Genomic DNA, 20,000 nt, shown 5'->3' with positions numbered 1-20,000 from the left:
CAGATTTTTATTGAATTTGTTTTTCACCCAAAGATGGCTAATATTATGACACAAGTGTTAATTTCTGCCAGGACCTGGCCACAGCAAAATTTAGTGAAAGCATTAATTTTTTTAATAATTAAGCTGAACAAAAGTGTTTTCACCTTTGGCTGTCTTGTAAAAACCAATAAAATTATTATTTCTTGATAAGAGTCTCTCTCTTTAAGAAAATTAATAATTATTGTGGGTATGTCAACTTCAGTGGCAACGTTAACCTTTGCAGCACAAGTCTCATCTTTCTCAGAAGTCCAAATTTACATCATCATCATCATCATAAAATAATATACTTTAAATATTCTCTGCATTTTAATTTAAGATCAATAAAATAATTAATCATTTTGGGAAAAAATTTAAATTGTTTTTTTTTCCTCATTTGCTAGAGTGATAAATTTCTTGCTTCCAAATCAGTGAAATTTGGCGAGTTCTGCATGGTAGGCATACCGTAACTCACATTATGGATACAATACACCTTCTTCCAAAATGGCTGTCATTTTAGTATATTCTTTTGTTTGCTTGCAAATAAGCCCTTGTTATCTTGTTCTTAAGCTGAAAATTCAAAAGATTATTTAACCTTGAGCGAGGCAACAAGGGCTGATTTGCAAGCAAACAAAAATAATACAAAAATAATACAAAAATGGCAGCCATTTTGGAATAAGGTGCATTAGATTAGTAACTAGAGGTCCACTTAACTTTTTTTGTAAAGAAATTATTTTATTCACATGTGTAGGATGATGCTTTATGGTACAGTTGAACCTCGCTTATCCGGACTCGTCGGGACCTCAGTAAAAAGTCCGGATAATCGAGAGTCCGGATAATCAAAAATATGAATATTAATGAGATAACAATGTAAACAAAAGAAATAAAGATAGCACATTTTTAATTACAAAAGTCTTCTTCTATGAACTGCCCCTATACTCATGTACTGTTTATAAATGAAAACCTATTCGTCATTTCTAAAAAAGTGAAGCCAGCAGTTTGCTTTAAAGTCTTATAACGAGATCACACGGTGAAGTCCATCATACGGCGAAGTTGACATTCCCTTAGCAACAAAACAATACTGAACCAATCAAAATTCAGCTGAATGCATCAGAATGCTCTTTGTCGCCGAGCGCTAAATCTTTTGAAAGCGAAGCGGTAAATTTATGCGCTGTTTTGAACACACTTTTCTTGATTTTAAACATTTTTTTTGAAAGCTTTTGAGATCAAAGCTTATTAATATTCATGAAAAAAACCGGACCAGAGAAAAAGTCCGGATAATCGAAAAGTCCGGATAATCGAGATCCGGATAATCGAGGTTCGACTGTACAAAAAAAGGGCCATTTTAACAAACACCTGCCTAGCGAATGTAAAACAAATAAATAAAGAATGCCTTTAGGGGATTGGCAGATTTTTTGTTGAAGATCCCATTTGACTGTTGCAAAGTATTCTCTTCCTGAGTTATAGATTGGAACCAATGGGTGACTTTTCTTGTTAGGATCTGTTTACAGTTAAATTGAAAATTGTCTCCTAAATGTGATCTGCAAGACAGTATGCCTGTTCTTAAGATCTACATCCCATAAATGAAAACCAAACAAGACAACACTGAAAAACTTGATCTTAAGTTTATTCCAAAGAAATTAAAAATCTCCATCACAAGTCCCACAATACATTATTTTAGTCTTTAAACAAACAATAATTGAAGGTTTGTATGCACAACCCAGGGGTGTAAGCAGGATTTTTCATTGGGGGGAAGGGGGGGTTCTAAATGAGTGGCATAAGGCACCAGCTTCTGGGAGGAATAGGGAACATGCCCCCCCCCCCCCCCCCATTCCTCCCACCAGAAGATTTGCATAATTATGCAATTTCAATTTCCTGAATTCTTCACTGGATATTTTGTTAAAAATACATAGAAAAATTCTATGCAGTCATCCACTCAACCTGCTGTTTTTTCCCTGATTAAATAACAATTTTGTTTTGTTTTTCAAGGGGGGTCATGGGTACCCTAGGACCCCCCTGCCCCTTCCCTCCTCCTTCCCTCCTACCTACACTCCTGCCTACACTCCTGCAATGCAACCATCAGATGCTTTGTACATATATGAAAGGCTCTTTTATAATGATAGCCCTTCACTTTTTAAGTTTAATCCACTGCCTTACTTATCCTTCAAGGAAATAAACATTAATTCAAGACCTTACATTTATTTAAAAGTTCCGTCCAAACTTTGATGAGATTCTTTTTAATTTTTTGACAAACCTGGCTAATGAGATTTAAAAATATTTTCCAAAACTGTTTAACCTGGCCAGACTTAGTATTCTGTCTAACGCCAGACGATTTACTCGTCAATGGGTTAATGTCATTTTTCTTTAAATAGTACATTTTTCAGAGTAGTCTCATCAATTTGTTTTGTAGGCATGGCTGGCCACCAATAATTTTTTGGATTTGGTTTTAACCACCCACCAAAATAGTCAAGAACAATCTGTTTGCACAAAATGGATGGGGATTAAGCTTAGTAAGAACAAAAATTAGTATTTGGTACAATGCTTGTAAAGAAGAAGCAAATATAAGTTTCTCATTTGTCGGTGTTACCCATCAAATGCTTTTTCACTTACTGTCCTCAAAATGGGTGAAAAAAAGTAGTATGTGGATGGTATGCAGTGTATTAATGCAAAAAAGGCTTGAATTTACAGTAACAGTGACAGTTTTTTACTTTGTCTGGAAGACCGACAAGACCCATCCCTTTACTGGTGATAATTAATTTTTTATAAAAGTAATGGAATCAGAGTTTGCAGAAGTGGTTTGAAATAATAATTATAAATTGATGTTGAAACCTGGAAAGAAGGGTACAATAAGTTCCAAAGGTCCACCTTCAACTGACAGGCATCGCGTACTGTGGCACGATTTCATATATGAAAAGCCTGCTTAAGTTGAAATTCATCCAAATCAGATTGCTACGATAAGCAATGCAAATTTCCATAACAAAAACAAACGGTCGAAAAGCCTATTGGTTGAAGGTGGGCCTTTAATGTACTAAACAGGTTAATATAAATAAAATTATTAAGAGAAAACAGTCAGAGCATTATCTTTTCAATGGAGTGTTTAACAACTATTATTGTGCAATTGCTTTAGTTTTGCATCACTATACTTGAAGTAAAGAAATCTGACTTATGCCACATTCTCAACCAATAGTTGATTTCCCACCGACTTTCAGTTGGTGTCCTTTTATTTTCCCCTTGAAAGTCTCGAAAAAAAAACTGTCATTGGAAAGTTTGTTGTAGCCATTGGAGATGTCGAGAATAAACATTTTCAACAACGATTTTATTTCTTCTGTGCTGTAATAATCAGCCAGTATACACTGTAATATTATTATTTCAGTTTGATTACGTGTTATGACACTCAATTGAAAACTGCTCTGACAAGAAAGTAATTTGTCAAACAACCTATCAATACAAACAAAAAATGTTTGTGTACATGTACATGATGACTGGATATTTGCTGTTCTTCCCTACCGGTTACAAAGAGGACACTTGTCCATTCACTTCTTGACTCCATAAACCAAGAATGGTACAGTATAAGCAACAACATTACAGCAAAGCATTATTAATTAAAAGACCCTTTGGCATTCTTCAAAGTTAAAAATCACAGTGTACGAGTGGGTTACTATAACTTTAGGTCCTCTTGGAAGGCAATTCATCTCAAATCAAGAGTTGCCAACAGGACTAGTTACAGTACATAACTACTTTCTAGTTGTGTTAACAACCCCCAGGATTTATTATATTATGGTACACTCAACAAAATTGCTCAATTTCACTTGGACAAGAGAAGTACAGACATAATAACTATTATCATTAATCCCCAATCGTATGCACTTATGTCCAGAAATGCATGTAATTACAGCAGCGCTGTAGATACACAAACTGCCCTTAAGATGAGTCTAAGCATTTGTACCTATTTCTAGCAATGAAGTAATTGCGAGGGTAAATTAAATGCAGCTGCTTCGATCTCTTTACTTGAGTACTGGACTTTGGGGGACAATTTGTAACATTAATTGTCTGTATTCCCAGATGTGAGTGATGTTGAAGTTGGGGAAAAGAGCAAGGAGGACATTAATAATAATTATTATTGTTGAGACACCTATTCAAATGGTGTTGCTTCTAATTTTTTACATGCACTCTTGGACAGATTCGATTGTACATTGAGTCCCAGTTAAAATGCAGCCAGCTGCAACCACACGTGTATGAATTACAACTTACAGCAAAATCATAACGAAGATGGCCAACACTAGTTTTGCAAGTTTTAATGAAAATAATGTGCAAAATAAAAAACATGAACCCAAAATTATTGTTTGTAAAACACAGTGTAATGAATGAACCTGGATGAATTGCACACAGTTTATTGTCACAAATTCCTCCTGGAGACTCTATTGAAGAAAATTTGTGTCTCGTAAATAAAAATTGCATGGTGTTCACTCTTCACTATTCAAAATTGATAGATAAAGACTGATGTTTTTGAAAGTTCTCAAATTGGAAGTCCTCTCCTGAGGCTCATCACATCTTGAGACTTTTCTGGAGTAAATAAGTAAGTAAACTTTATTTGTGTCAGGATATAAAACTAGCCCAAGGAATAAATCCTTTTACTAGTAGGGGACACCTGTAAAAGACTTTGCAATTTTCTGAGTGAAAAGAAATTCAGATTGAAAGGCTAGTCACTCTTGTTGCACATTTCCATTACCCACACGATTTCATTCAGGACTTTGAGTCTACTTTGTAATAGTAGTCCACTTGCATTAATAATCATGTAAAAGACACGAAATTATGCATTCTTCATCCAGGACACATCCATTCAAACACATTATTTAATTCAGCAGATTTAATGTGCATCACTGCTACATCTTACATGTACATCGCCAATAATTATTAAATTTTCACTATCCATTCTTTCATACTGTGAAGTACCATCTATTTACTGTTGATGAGTCATTGTGCTCCTGTCAGTACATCGAATCATGTATGATCAGAGGACTTGTTTGCTGGCAAAAGAAAGTTGTAATAGATTCATGTTATGATCTCTTAAGTTAAGATACTGTAAGTGCCAATGGTCACTTTAACAGGCCACATTCTACAGAATGCTCCCTAATTTTAATAATAATACAGTATTTTGCTTTTGTCACTTGAGATTTAGACATTGTTTTTCAATGTTTTCTTTGCTGAAAAAGCCAACCTAATATTCTTTCCCACACCCTGCAAGTTTTAAGTGCATGAAAAGGAATATATTAATTTTTGCATAAATCTTAGGTGCTTTTCAAGCACCCTTGAAGTCCAAAATTAAAATTAATTCAAGGACTTCAAGAAGTAAATGTAGAATGAATCCTGGATCATATGCGTTGATTTGATTTCTGTTCCGTGTCCTCAATTACAAGTAGTTCCTCAGCACTTTAAATACAACTACATGGCCATGAGGAGATACGAAATTTCTCTTAAGTGTTCAAAAAATATTTCACAAGTGAGCACAGCAAACAAGTGAAATATTTTTCAACACGAGAAGAGAAATTGCGTATCTCCAAGCGGCCATGTAATATTCTATTTATTATATAACCACCAATGAAATACTAATTAAAATCATTTCACGACAGGCATCGAAAGGCGCGATTTTTATATGTAACCATAGCAACAGTGATCTTTTCACGTGTGAAGATATCTTTTTGCGCAAAAGCTCAATTGGTATTTCATTGGTGTTTATATACATAATAAAATTCATTACTTGATTCATGCGAGGATCAAGTTTAGACTGTCAATTTACTTTTGACTAGTTTTGACCAGTACTGTAAGATTAAATTAAATTGAGGGTTTTCATCCTATGACACGACGGCCATGTTGGTGTATAGAACAATGCCGTAAAATGTCTTTTGGGAATTTGACTCTATTATTATGCAAAACTTGTGGGGTCATTTTCTATTGTTTTGCACACTAACATGGCCGTCTCATCACGTGGATGAAAACCAAGAATTTGTAGCTATGCTACATACCAACAGGACGCAAGACCAAGAACTTTAGAATATCAGATAATGATAACACTCCTATACAGCGATCACCTTTATCAACCACAACCAGACGATGGACCTGGAATGAAAAAGAGATACATTGCAACATTGCTAGAAAGAAAATTACTGAAACCTGTCATAAACTACATGATTGTATGCATTTACTCTTTTTGTAATTTAATTATTATAAAAACTGTATAATTTGCTTACTCCTGCATCAGTCAAGCGATCAATTATTGTGTGAAGGGTTTCATCCAAGTAACATCTGTGAACTCCCTCAAATCCCTGCAAAGAAGTAAAGTATTCAACTTTATTATTATATCTCTCTGATAGTATGACTAAATTAGCAGGCTATAATTATTCTACAGTATGGCATGCTGTGGCCTGCCAAATTTGAGATTTTGATAAAACATTCTCTAGCAAGTTTTTTCTGTCATTTATGTTACATTATGGTAACTCATTTTCTTGACCGGCGGTACTGAAAGTTACAGATCCTCATTTTTTCCAGTTGATTTATGGTGCGCATAAATCAACAAAAAAAACTTGGTCTGTAACTTATAGTACCGACCTGGAACCTGGACGGCTTCAATTTTAACTATTATTTTTGTTGCCTTTGCTTGGGCATAATGTGTAACAAAGGTTATTTGTAAAAAGAAGCTGATTTCTATAATTTTTAGTTCAAGACAATGAGCTCCACAATGCTTAGTACACATGTGTTGCAAAGAATGGCTAGAGAATTTTTCGCATTAATGTTTGGTTATTTTCCTTCAAATCACATCTACATGTACATGTAAATTCTGAACAAAAAAAACACCTTAGCTCCTCCAGTAAAGACTTGCTACAAAACATTAGCAAAAAATGGACATATATATACTGTACATGTACAGTAACAAAGGACCAAGCTCTGCTTTTATCCGTTTCCCTCTTTGTACAAAATGCAGCTGTAGAATATCAGCACCAATAATAATAATAATACTAATATTATTATTAATTTATTCTTGTAATGCAGACATAGAATACAATGTACTGTGGTGCTGTATGTTTGTGCTGCCAGTTATAAAAGTTATTCTTCATCGCATTTTAATCCGGGAAGAAAATCCTGGACAATAATAATAATATTATTATAATTATTAGTTAACTGCAAGCCATCATTGACAATACAAATTATTTCATTTGAACCACAAATTCAAGTGCTTAAAAAGAGGATGAGTAATCTGAGTCAATCATGATACATGTATGTCTACTAGAACAGACATATCGCAATTGATGGTAGATTAGATGCATGACGGTTTTGATAACCATCATTTAATGTGTTCTCAAGCTGACTCTCCTCCCCAAGTTCTTATAACTTGCATCTGGGAAGGCAGACAATAAAAGTTACAAGTGTCCCGTCCTCAAGGAAAGATTAACAGCTGCAGTTACCCACATCAAAAAATAATGCTAACCCTTAACACTTAGTTATTGTCAGAAAAGGGTTGCAAATACTTAGACTTAAAGGGACACTGTGTTGGAGAGACTCATATTTCGTTCAATCCCATTCAGTCTACCACAAAAACTCATGTATAAGCCGCAATCATGGATAAGCCAATATTTCAGCAAAAAGATGCGGCTTATACAAGAGTTTTTACGGTATTTCCTACACACAGTTATCCATAATAACAGTACCTCAGCTCTGTGCTCAAGTGCCTTCTTGACAGTAACATCTAAGTTGTTGTAGGTCTTTTCTGCAGCTAAATTCTGGAAGAACAGATTTCAAATCAATGAACATGACAACAAGACCATTACTGTTTACTATTATATGAAAATATAATCATCTGGGCCCGGTTGTTCGAAAGCGGATTAACTTAATCCAAGATTAGCATAAACGCTTGTTTCATATTTTCAACTTTTTGGTGAAAGTTTCTTTCGCTTATTTTTGGTTAAATTTCACGACTGACTTCTCCTAATGTAAAGTTTTGCCAAAGATCAGCGTTGAACAGCATTTGGGAGTAGAGAAATAGACTCCTTGGTCAAATTTTAACCTGGGATTAGAGTTAATTGGCTTTTGAACAACTGGGCCCAGAACTTTAGGATTCATTTGTGAATTTGCAGTATGTGTAATTGAAGTTTCTACTTACAATGACATCAAATCTTGCATAAATATCAACTACGACACCTGAAAAGTAAGGGAACAATACTTTTAAAAACATGCCAAAATTAAACTTTACAATATTCAGTGTTAACCTCTTACCACTGAGTGTGCGGAATATTGGCCCGAGGTCTATGGACCGAGCGCTGAGGTCCACACAAAAACAACTGAGGGCCAATAATAATTATTTCCCAGTAGAGTCACAAGCAAGTGAAGTTCATGGTAAGTTGCTTATTATAACTAAGGCATCATTTCTTTGAGCGATTGGACACTTCTCCGCTTGGTGAATGTTTGTAATCTTTTGTCTTCCATCAGAGCAATTTTGAACGGTAATCACCTTTTCCTTGTAAAACTAGAGTGCTCTAAATTCTGCTTTCTATAATTTAATTTTACTAGAGCGAGTTTCAATTGAGTGTGGTAAAACCAAACCTAAAGTAATTACTTTGGCCAATCAAAAAGGACTGAGACAATCCGGCAAACCAATCAAAACTCGAAGTAATTACACGTAGCCGACACAAAGCGCGGGAAAATGTGTACGTGTGAGCCACGATTGGTTTTGGTTTCACTTCTGATTGGTTGAAAAAATGGCACGAGAACTTTGAACCAATCACTGAGTGAAGTAATCATAGAGTTAAGTAATTATCTAATTATTTTCGACACTCAATTGAAAACCGCTCTATTGTGATGAAAAATTTTTCTTAACTTTTTGTGTTCATTTTGAATTTCCAGCCCTGTGAGAGAGGAAAAAATATGGAAATGGCCTGTTTCCATGGTAATGGTCGGTACTGTAAAAACCTGACCAAAACCAGCTAATTAGAGGGCCCCATTTAGCCTCAGAATTGCTTGTTACATAATTATCCTTTCAATTATGTCTTTTAAAAAGTACATGTATTTTCCCTTCCCATAAATAGGGTACATACATGTAAATATTATGGGCTATTGACCAAGCATGAGGTCAAGATGGCTGGATATTGGCCAAGTTCTTTTTCTTGCACACTGTACTGCAATAAGAACTTTGCATGTCTACTTGGTAACAAAATTTTTTGTTTGTGAGTACAGACCAACTCTTTGTTTTTTACCTCAAGGCAAATGGGATGAGAAAATGAAATGAAAGAGTGTTCTACCAACTATGCAACTTTTGGTGACGCCTTAACAGAATGCAGGCAACTTCTTTTACCTGGACACAACTGACATAACATGAAACCATACCTTGGTTATCAACCACTGGTAGAGCAGAAACTCTTTTCTCCGCAAAAAGATGGAATGCTGTGATTAATGGGGTTTCTGGAGATATCTAAAAAGACATGAGGACTTGTAACAAAAATTAATCCAATGTAATCTTAAGTAAATGGAGTAAACCAAAACATTACATAATTATGTAATTTTGTTATTTCAGGAATTATCACGATCGTTGTCATCATCACCACTATTTGTTTTAAGACTAGAAACAGTATTTTCGTGATAACTTACCATAGCAACATTTTGATACGTTCCAATTCCCAACTCTTGCAGCGAGCTACCCATGAACTCGGGTGGATTGCTTTGTGTTAACTTTAAACAAAAGGTGACAGATGTGAGTACACGTACATGTAATTCTTGGTATTGGTGGCTCTCTTTAATTCAAACCCTTATAATTAGTTAATTAACCCATTCACCCCTAAACCAGCCTAAACCGGCCATACTTAGCATTTTACTCTGTCTAACGCCAGACAATTTTACTCGTCAATGTGGAACCCCTGAGGAGTCAATGGGTTAAAAGCACAGCATTAGCACCACATACAAGTCATGTACATTTACAGTATCTATGCAAGTAAGGGTTAGGGTTAGACAAATCAAAAAGTAGAAACTCTTGATCCTTGAACAACTTCAACCCATTCACACCTCAAACGCCCAAGGACACCTCCCCCCCCACCCCCCCACACCCTCCTGCGACGGAAGTAAAGTGGGTGAGTGAGGCTCTTTAATGTTTATCTACTCACTGCTGAGAACATGAATCTCAGGATTCTCTTGTGTGTGAGGATGTAAAGTGCATTGCCAGTGTTTGGATCCACAACAGGAAGACGATGGATTCTGTGTTCCACCAACATCTTCACAGCATCAAACAAACTGCCAAAGCAACAATCAGAAATTAAGTCCCTTTTGAGGGTTAAATCCTTGACTTCATCGAACTCTTAACTTGAACATTGATCCACTGATTCCCAGCTTTTGCCCATGCTGGATATTAGCCAGCTTTAAACTGGGTAATGAGTAACACAAGGAGTATGTTTTGATTGCACGCACTCTTAAATTCCACCTCCACACAGCAATCCCATCAAAAAGCCATCATACAGGGTGAAGCAGAGCTCCGTGCGCCAAAAGCGCGCTCATGGAGCACCATGGGTGAGAAAGTTATAGTAACCCATCTATGTGAGAAATTTGGTTTTGGTCACCATACGATTGTATGTACGTCCACCCCTTCATGTATGCCAATGTGACCAGTATCATGTGACCATATCACAGGCTTTGTTGAGAGGTCATCGAGGTCAGCTGTTTTTTCTTTTTTTTTTAAGTTGACAGCTGACCAGGTACTGGGTTTTGATTGGATTGCAGGCTCAAGCCAGGTGAATTTATTGTAAGAATAAATAACCCGGGAGCTCCGCTTTTAGGCTTGATTTTAGCCAGAAGAGAACATCAACCTTTCCACACAACCATCTTCAGGAAAAAAAAAGGGTCTGTACATGTACTAGCTGTAGATGCTGGAAATCTTTAGAATTTTGGCCCTAAAAGAAACCCATCATCATATGTCAAAATTCTTTTCATTCAGTTACTGTTTTTGTTGGCAGCATCTCCTTAAAATCACTTGTCCTTCAAAAAACAAAAGAAACCTTTGTTTTGCGGCATTATGTCAAACACAAACTCCAAGTATAATGACAAAATCAAGAACACATACTCTACAAAAACTAAACCTGATTTTAAGCAATAATAATATTATTATTATTTGTTTGCACACTTGACATCTCCTTCACAAGGACTCAAGATTTTAGTTTCCTTTATTCATCATTTGGTGGCTTTGTAATAAAATTATGACAGTAAGTAATGGGCCATGGAAAAGTGAAGCCAAGTCTTTCAAATGAAGTTAAAGAAGCCAGAATATTCCACCAGAAAAAAAGATCAAACCAAAGAAAAAAACAGACAAAATTCGTGACAAGTGCTACATTAACATAGAGCCTGCACCTTGTCATGTCAATCATTCAAGCGAAGATGAATGGATCTCCTCTTACCTCTGCATTGGGGCAATCTTGACTAGCCCAGGCCTCAAATTTGATTGCTCTAAGTCTTATTAAAAGAAAAGAAAAAACCAAAGTTTGCTTTGAGTCTGCCAATTAACACGATATGCCTTTAGAGCATTACACATTTATCCTGGTTTTTGTTTCTATGGATAAGTATAATTTTATGTTGTGATTCAAATTTCAATTTTTTTCCTCCCTTTGTGGTTTAAAATTTATCAAACCAGTTAAATTTGATTTTCCTTTTTCTGTGGGTTGTCTGTAAATGGTGTTCAACAATGTTACTGCTAAGGAAGTCACCATTTCTTGTCACTCATTTGTGTTCAGTCAGTCTTGTGTTCAGATTTCTGCTGGTCTCACCGATATACATGTAAGTGGCCTTGCAATCACAGCATTTCATTGTGTAAACTGCTCTGCAGTGCAAGTTCTGGAGGTCCGAGGGCAACAATGCATTTCAAGTGTCATTACCTCTAAAAGTTTCAATTTTGTTGTCTTCTAACTCATCCATTTGAACCTGGAATGAAAGAACATAAAAAAAATTATGTTAATACATGTAAAGACAAATAAACTGAGAAATTTTCATCTAACAGATACATGTACATGTGGGTACACCAGCTTCCCTGTTAAATGCTAACAATCTTGAGTTCTTTTTTGTTTTTATAGTGCACCAGCTCAGATTTCTTCAAATCCAAAATTTGCATTTTGTTTATGAAATAATCGTTGAATCATTATGTCTCCTGTAACTGCCAACTGGCACAGGTGGTCTTTAGTTTCAATGACAACATTTCAACCCCCTCAAGATCCTCGTGTATTCTCTCAGGTGTCTAATTGGCAATCCATGATTGGACTGGACCAAGCATCTGAATTTCTTACCAGTGGTGACTTGTAATAATATCGAAGAATGTTAATGAAGTCTGATATAGTCAGCATCCCTGCAAACATTTCAAGAAGGTGGAAAATGAGATCTTGCCACAGATGACAAAATTTACAGCTCAACAGTTATGTATTAATAACTTCTTACTAACCGAGCGCGAGGGCCGTACTGGGGAATATTGGCCCGAGGTTGTGGCAGTATGGACCTCGCTGCGCTCGGTCCGTACAAAAACGACCGAGGGCCAATATTCCCCAGTACGGCTCGAGCTAGCTCGGTTAGTAAGTAGTTTATTATACGGCTTTTTAATTACCTTTTGCTTTGTTTTTGCAAGCCCGTAAGCGGCCCGTGGGCATTACAGGGGAATAATGCCCTACAATTCAGTCACAATTAGCCAATCAGAGCACGCATACTCATGTAGCCATATAATAAACTACACTTAATGCTCCAGTCACATAAAAAGACAATTCAAGTTCAAAGTGAAGCAAGAATAAGAAAGGAAATTACACATACCGACAAAAGTGTGTTTATTGCTGTCCCAAAGGGGGGCTGACCGAACTCCTGTACATAGAGAAAAATACAATAAACTTGATGAGATGGGTACTTATTTGATACCAACTTAAGGATACTCATAAAAAATCTGAGTGTTCCTTTGCAGAAGCCGAACCTTCGACCTTCTGATTACATGTACTGTAGTTCAAATGGTCTACCACTGAGCTACAGGAAGCTTGTAGGAGCTAGGCCATCAAACTAGGTTCACAATGTAGATGATAATTATACAGTCAAACCTCCAGTTGCGACCACCTCTCCTCAGCCACCACTTTTTCAAATTACCAAAAGTTTCAAGGTAAGATCACTATAATTATTTGGAACCTCTTGTAAGCGACCCCCACCAATTTTTAGAGCTAATAGTTTGAGACTTCTTTTGTTGTTAACCTCCTAAAAGAGCCACTTGACAGGTAATAAGGCAAAATTTGGATAGCAAGGCCTTGTAACATCATCGTATTCCCAGGTACATGTAGCTGACAAGAGAGGGAAATTTCTCAATGTGAAGTACGGGAATTTTTCCTGGAAATTGACCTTTTACATCAGGAATCAAACATTTAAAACTGATTTCCTTATTGACTGTTCTCTCAAGAACAGTCAACAGTTTGACGGAACTAAGGTATGAAAGTCAAAGTACAGTATTCAGCGCAGTCAACAACCAAAATTTCCCTATTCAGCCCAAGTCATATCCAAGGTTTTTTTTTTTTAATTTCAGCCAAGGCATCGATGTCTTGTTGCGTAAAAAAACGAATTCACACAGGAATAAATGTTTTTGTGACTACTAAAAGCATACATGTACATAGGTTTAGATGGGCACTGGTGTATGAGGTAAGTCTCTGCAGTTGTAGCCATATGCCACCAAGGCAAACTTTTGGCTCAATATAGTCTAAGCTCTCATAAGCGACCATCTCCCGTAAGTGACCACCTCGGCTTGACATTTTGGGCAGTCGCTCACGGGAGGGTTCGACTGTATTATTATTGCCCTGCTATACAATTTACTTAGTTTTAAACAACTAGTAGTAATCTCGGATTATTTAAGTGCATCTGACAGTCACTTCGGAAAGCATCGGAGAAGGGTAGGGAAAGAAACTATCTTATAGGACTAAGATTTAAGGATACGAGCATGTACAGGTACTTCTTAAGATGGTTTCAATAAATGCCAAGTACTATGACTCACATGACAGGATTGTAATACTCTGCCCTTGGCTAGACTCTGAATCACTAGTAAGTGCAATCTGTTCACAGGTAGCCCAGACTCAGAATTTGAGTGCTTTGTTTACAATCCCTTTGATTTTATAAGGATTGGTATGGGAAAGAACTGAGGAACTAAAAAAACATTAATTGCTAATGTTTCACACACAAATATTTCAATTAAGAATCACAGAAAACTACTAAAACGTTATAAAAACTTAACAAGGACTTTTTTTAACAGTCTACTTATTACAACATTAATTTTTCTCCCTTACCGTTAGCAACAAGTGCAAAAAATGCCTTTTTAGCCTGTAGATAAAGAATTCAGACATTTCAAACGATTCAGACATTTTAAACGATTCCCCACCCTATCAAAAAGCGAATTAAGGTCCCAATGGAAGGAGGAGGACTTGTTTTTAATTTAAAATAAATTATATACCCTTCATTCCCTAAATAAAAAAGCTGAAAAATTAATAATGACTGAGCTGTAAACAATGTTTACTTTCCAGCTTCTTTGTGTACATGTACTTTTCAAACCTTTATAAGGCATAACCGACACTCAGGAGGCATAAAAAATTAACGAGTGGTTTTTAGCATCTAGAGCTGATGTCATCTAACTAAATTAATTTCAGCCAACATTTAAACCGAGATAATACTGGTCACCACTTGTCACAAGTACTGTATGGTTGCTATGGATACTTCCTTTCCAATTACAAATATCTTTCAGGCTCCCAAGCCCATTGACTGTTGATGTACTTGGTGTAAATCCAGCAATTTACCTACCTTAAGCTTGACGTCAAACACTACAATCTTGGAACTCCTTGGCATGATGTCATAACACGTTCTAGACTTGAGAAAATTGGTGTACATATAGCTCTCACCCTCCTCCTCTGTTACAACAAACCATAACGAAAATTTCAGATTTTAAAAATACACAATCAAATGTCACAAATAAATCAAGACTGCTAAGCAACATACAGTACCTGTCATTGCTTCATCTAACAGAATTTCATCTGCATCTTCAGCCTGCAATGACAGAGGATTCCTTAATCTGGTTAACCACATGAAAGGTGGATGGCCGACAATGCAAACACTATTTTGGGGTATTTCCTAAATTATGCTGTGAAATCATGCTAAACCTTTTGTGCTTGAGCTATAACATTTGGACTTGACAGAGCACTTTGACTGACGAAGAGTCTTGGAAGAAAGTAAGCTTTGGCCCTAAACTGCTGTTTGTTTATTCCATACGCTTCAACAATAAACCTTTTCCCTCCCCCCTCCCCCAACCAATCCCTTGCCTGCAGTACCCTGTGCCTTACAGCAAAAGGGTCTCAAGGTTTTATAGTTGTTTGGGAAGTAAAAGTCTCAAGGAAAGAGAAAAAGCTCTTATGATAAGGTACTTACAAAAGCACTGTGATTTCCTCTCCCATTGTCATCAATACCATTATCAGAGGTAACTTCCCCTACAGTTTGCCGCATGCTAATAAGTTTTCTACTGGGTGAACATGAGAAGTCTTGAATTTCAAAGGGTTCACTCTCCATCTGTTCTTCAACTTGGCCATCATATCCTCCATACCTTGGAACAGAGCTGCTTCGATTAAAACCCTCAGAAGTTGGATCGCCATTAGAGTCTGGTTGTGAAAGGCTATGTGACCGCTGCATTTGTTGCAGATACTCCTGAACTTCACTGGTGTCACTCTTCCTGTTCCATTCCAAAACCCACTCCCGTGAGGTCTGCTGTTCTTTTGGCAAACCATCGGGCGTTGATTCATAAGATGCTGGGTAGTCATTAGATGGCATTGTAAATGCACTGAGATTATCATTTAGATGAAGGTTCTGCAAAAATAATGAAAACCAGGTTTTTGTATGTAAATGCAAATCAGGGCAAGAAAAATTTTTTGAAATCCAGTTGGCCAGTCGGCCAGTACATTTCAATTTTCAATTGCCCAATAGGTGCACACTGTTCACGTCTTACTGGGAAGTATCATTAACAAGATTACTGAAGCAAGTTTCACTTTCCCGATGGACCACCAAAATTCCATTTTCCACTTGCACAAGATGCCCAAGAGCAAAATTTACTTGCCCTAGGCAATCAGACCTGGGTTTTTTCCTGCCCTGCAAATGTACATTAAAAGGGTACTTTTGCCAAGGAAAAGCAGAAATGGAACCAGGAAAAAAGGTCCAACCTCCCATAGTACCAAAACAAGGTCTTCACGGTGGCTCAAATGGGTTTCAACCATTCTTGAGGGAATGTGCTCTTAGAAGGATTATTATTGACGTAATAAATTACCATGACAACAAAAGAACCATTTCAAAATGCCCTATATTTTGTGTACAAGCGCTTATATCTCAAAAACACAGTTGGTGACCCCATTTTTAATTGCTGAAAAGTGATTCAATTGTGAAGGTGGCAATGAATCTGCTCCAGAAAATTTTTTTTAAGCTTTGCACAGAGTTTTATCTAAGCATGCCAATAACTCTCCAGAAATAAAAATGGGGGTCGCCGAGTTTGTTTTTGAGATATGTGGGTTTAAAGACAAAATATAGTTAGCTAGCAAAATTCAATTAACAGTCGTCGCTATTTACAAAAGTGGTCTACGGTGGCCATGCAGTCTTGTTTTCGTCCAGAATACCATTTACTGCATCGGGTGGTTTTCACATTGTATCACTGTCTTGACGTTGTTGGAACAAAACAAAAAAATTTCTTTACCTCCTTTTGTTGGTCCACCAGCATTTCATAAATTACACTATCAATATTGTTCCAAGTGTCTCTTGGGACTGGTTGCAACCCACTTACTTAAAATCATAAAAAAAGTAGACAAGCACTTAGGGAAACTCAAAGCCGAGAAAGTGTGCAAGCTGTTGTGAATCTTCACAGCAGAAACTAACCATTGTCTATCCTCATAACTTGAGATAAAAGCTTTATTTCCTATAACCCTAAAGACTCTATGCTTTATGCCCTAGCCTTGATACTACTTTTGCACTTCAGTTGCTTAACACATTTTGGCTATCTCTTAACTATCTGCATGGCTAAAGCCAAGCAAACCTCTAGAGATGTGCTCCTTCCTCAAAACATTTCTTTCATGGGTGAATGATGACCCTTTCGGTCAGTTCACTATGCATGGACTAGTGTGAGAGTAAAAGAAAAGCAACATTTGAGGGCTAGGATAAATCTTTGGCTGAGTAACCCAGATATACGTGTAGCTTTCCTCCTGACAAAGAATCCCTCAAGCTGATGCAAGGCCATACAAAGGATGTCTAACCCAATATTTTAATTAACAACAGGCTTCATGCTAAACTTCGTCATAATAATTTGCTGGCTGGCTAGATTTTCACTGCTTGCTGGCTAGATTTTCACTGCTTGCTTTCTTAAACATAAAAAAGCTAGGCTTCAAATCTCGGTTAAATTCAAGTGCAAGAGGTCATACGTAACGGTAATGGAACTCTCGTTAAATTAAAATAGTTATAGATAGTTTGAGTACCGACTGAAAAAAGCATCCCAGCACGTGAGCATCTGCACGGTACGATTATTTTTATTATATAAATGATTTCAGCTGTATCACATGCAACCAAGTTGTCGCTTCGATATGCAGTTACGAAGTGAAAACCTGAAGTCACAACAATCACAAATTTACGATAACAGACGATATCATTCAATTCCATCAAGAACTTGACTAGTGAAGAAGTGCCAGGCTGATACAATCTATCAATTACCGATTTTGGATGCCAAAAGGCAGATTATTGTTACTGTTCAACTTGCAAGCTCTAAGAATACCAACAAAAAATCACAATAGGTATGTCAAATAAAGACACACAAAACTTATTTACGTCTTACCTTCTCGGCATTCACTTCCCTTGCTCTCAAAGAATGATTAGACATCTTTTAAAAACTTTAGCTCGGGACTTGTGAAATTAAAAAAAAACGACTCTCAAACAATTAAGTAATCAATTATAACTTTCATGACAATGTAATTCCAAAAGGCATCATTAAAACAATTTAAGCTTTACTGTGAGCGGAAAAGCTGAATACTAAACAAACCAGCTGCAACGTAGAACTTGTGCGGCAGCAAAGCGTATCGGCATCAATATAGCTCCCGATTCTCGCACGATCTCAAAAGTCACATCAACGTGGCCTTACCTACTGTACTTCTCTCATCTTACGACGGGAAAAAGAAAGGTTTGAGATTAGCCCAGATTGAAGGTTTCCACAAAAAGTGTATCATCCAAGAGTCCCCCTTACCCGTGACGGCGGCGTCCCGTATCGCCGGCGGCTCTAAACCCAGCAGCAATACGTGTTTGATTATGCGCAAATTCCAATAACCTTTTTGTGGGGGAATGGAGCGAAGTCCCGACTTGGGTAGTACGTCATATAAGATCAGATTATTGTGTCCCGGAACACAATTTAATGCCTGCAGTACCCGTAGTCAATGTACCCCCCCCCCCCCCCTTTTCCTCCCCCCAGATGACCTGCGGCTTTCTAATACAACTGGCCCCAGTTGTTCAAACGATCGATACCGCTATCCGCCGGATAAATCACTAGCCAGTGGATAAGCCATAGCAAAATCAATGGATAGTGACTTATTCGGTGGATTGCGTTACCCACCTTTGAACAACTGGGTCCTGGTGTTCCGCAAAAAAATAACGTCAACACTCAGATACAACACTCAGCTACGCCATTCCTTAGTGGTGCGCACCCTCCTAAGAAAAATCCTGGATCTGCCCCTGTCAGCTACTACAGCTGCCATGGGGACCAGTCTGCACGAAACAATCTCTGACCTCTGTCTCGAGAAGACCAGACACGAACGGTTCTTACGTTACGTTTATGCCTGTACAATCAACTGAAACGTCAATTCCTGCTGAAAAAACAGCATGTTAATTTTTTTGGTAGGCTGGGTATCGGAGAGCCAGAACATTTACGCATGCGCTGAAGGAATGTTTGAAAAAGAGAGGAAAACGCAGTACCTCCAGACACCGGCGCTGGAGCGTCGTACCAAACGAGTCATCCCGGGACTTCGACCCGTGCGATCGCTTTTGGACGCAGTTGGCCCTTCGCTGCTTTCTGCTACCGACATCGCCTCCCGGTACGGCATTGAGGGAGAGATATGTCGGCCCCTAAACCATATGAGACAAATCCCACGCCTACTCACAGGTCCAAACCGCCCTTGTCAATTTAGCGAAAGAATTCGATGGCTTATATATACAAGGGAAAAGTCATTTTATCTATCATGTGGTAAGCACTGGAGTCGCAGATTACAAAGTGTACGCACGTGCCCTGCTAAACGTAACATACACACATGCTTCAAGTTTATTTGATCTAGAATATCAGAATAACTACAAGGGCTAATAACTTCGAGGCATTACATTTATAGCAAAAATACATAGCATATACAGGTACATAACTAAATACACAGTGACAATATTTAGAGATATATTCATTCATTAACCAGAAAAGCCGCTGTACAAAATGCGACCCTTTATTCTCTTTTAAAACCAGTAAAATCAGTGGTAGGGATAAAATCAGGTAGCGCATTCCGCAACTTGGCTGATAAGTAAGAAAAAGAACAAAGACCATGACTGCTTGTTCTAGGTTTACAGTCAACTCCCGTTATAGCGGACACCCTCGGGACCGCGATTTGGTATCCGTAATTGCGAGAGTCCGTAATAGCGGGGTGCGAGAAAATTTTTATTTTGGTTTCCTACTGTACTGAAGTACAGTAATCTACATTTCTAAAAAAATTATTTTGAACGAAAAACCTGAACATCAGCTATTGATTGCATCAGCTATCACATTGCCTTAAAAGATCGTTCCAATTGGCTCTGTGTACTTCTCCTTTGAATTGCAACTTCCCCCGCTTTGTCACTCACTCGTGCATGCGAGGCCACCATGCTTACAAGGACATTTTCAAGCCTGTTATTGGTACCACGCTCACTTTACAGCGGCAGCC

The 20,000-nt window shown here is 37.4% G+C and overlaps 2 protein-coding genes across 3 annotated transcripts in view; one reads left to right on the top strand and one right to left on the bottom strand.

Moving 5' to 3' along the window:
* The window catches only part of LOC138041402 (polypeptide N-acetylgalactosaminyltransferase 11-like), an 11,547-nt gene extending 10,620 nt beyond the window's left edge, over positions 1 to 927 (top strand). Inside the window, exon 9 of the mRNA XM_068887176.1 lies at positions 1 to 927. This exon is cut by the window's left edge and continues 524 nt beyond it. The gene's annotated coding sequence lies outside the window, so the exon portion shown is untranslated.
* A 3,368-nt stretch (positions 928 to 4,295) lies between these two features.
* On the bottom strand, positions 4,296 to 18,335 carry LOC138041420 (5'-AMP-activated protein kinase subunit gamma-1-like). 2 transcript variants are annotated; one of them, XM_068887190.1, is made up of 19 exons: positions 18,194 to 18,213; positions 17,891 to 17,958; positions 16,766 to 16,851; positions 15,460 to 15,891; positions 15,039 to 15,081; positions 14,839 to 14,945; positions 14,331 to 14,364; positions 12,832 to 12,879; positions 12,321 to 12,379; positions 11,916 to 11,961; positions 11,442 to 11,496; positions 10,161 to 10,287; positions 9,652 to 9,732; positions 9,391 to 9,475; positions 8,171 to 8,208; positions 7,719 to 7,790; positions 6,264 to 6,338; positions 6,039 to 6,132; positions 4,296 to 5,042 (listed from the first exon to the last, which is right to left on the bottom strand). In XM_068887190.1, the coding sequence occupies exons 3-19, from the start codon at positions 16,787 to 16,789 to the stop codon at positions 5,017 to 5,019; spliced, it is 1,446 nt and encodes a 481-aa protein (XP_068743291.1). In that variant the 5' UTR covers positions 16,790 to 16,851; positions 17,891 to 17,958; positions 18,194 to 18,213; the 3' UTR covers positions 4,296 to 5,016. The 2 variants fall into 2 exon arrangements, with proteins under 2 accessions (XP_068743291.1, XP_068743285.1); XM_068887184.1 differs by lacking the exon at positions 16,766 to 16,851 and having other exon boundaries at positions 18,194 to 18,335.
* Between the last annotated feature and the right edge of the window lie 1,665 nt (positions 18,336 to 20,000).

The sequence above is a fragment of the Montipora capricornis genome, chromosome 1 (genome assembly GCF_036669925.1).
Source record: "Montipora capricornis isolate CH-2021 chromosome 1, ASM3666992v2, whole genome shotgun sequence".
NCBI classification, from domain to species: Eukaryota; Metazoa; Cnidaria; class Anthozoa; order Scleractinia; family Acroporidae; genus Montipora; species Montipora capricornis.
This window is presented reverse-complemented; position numbering and strand designations above follow the sequence as displayed.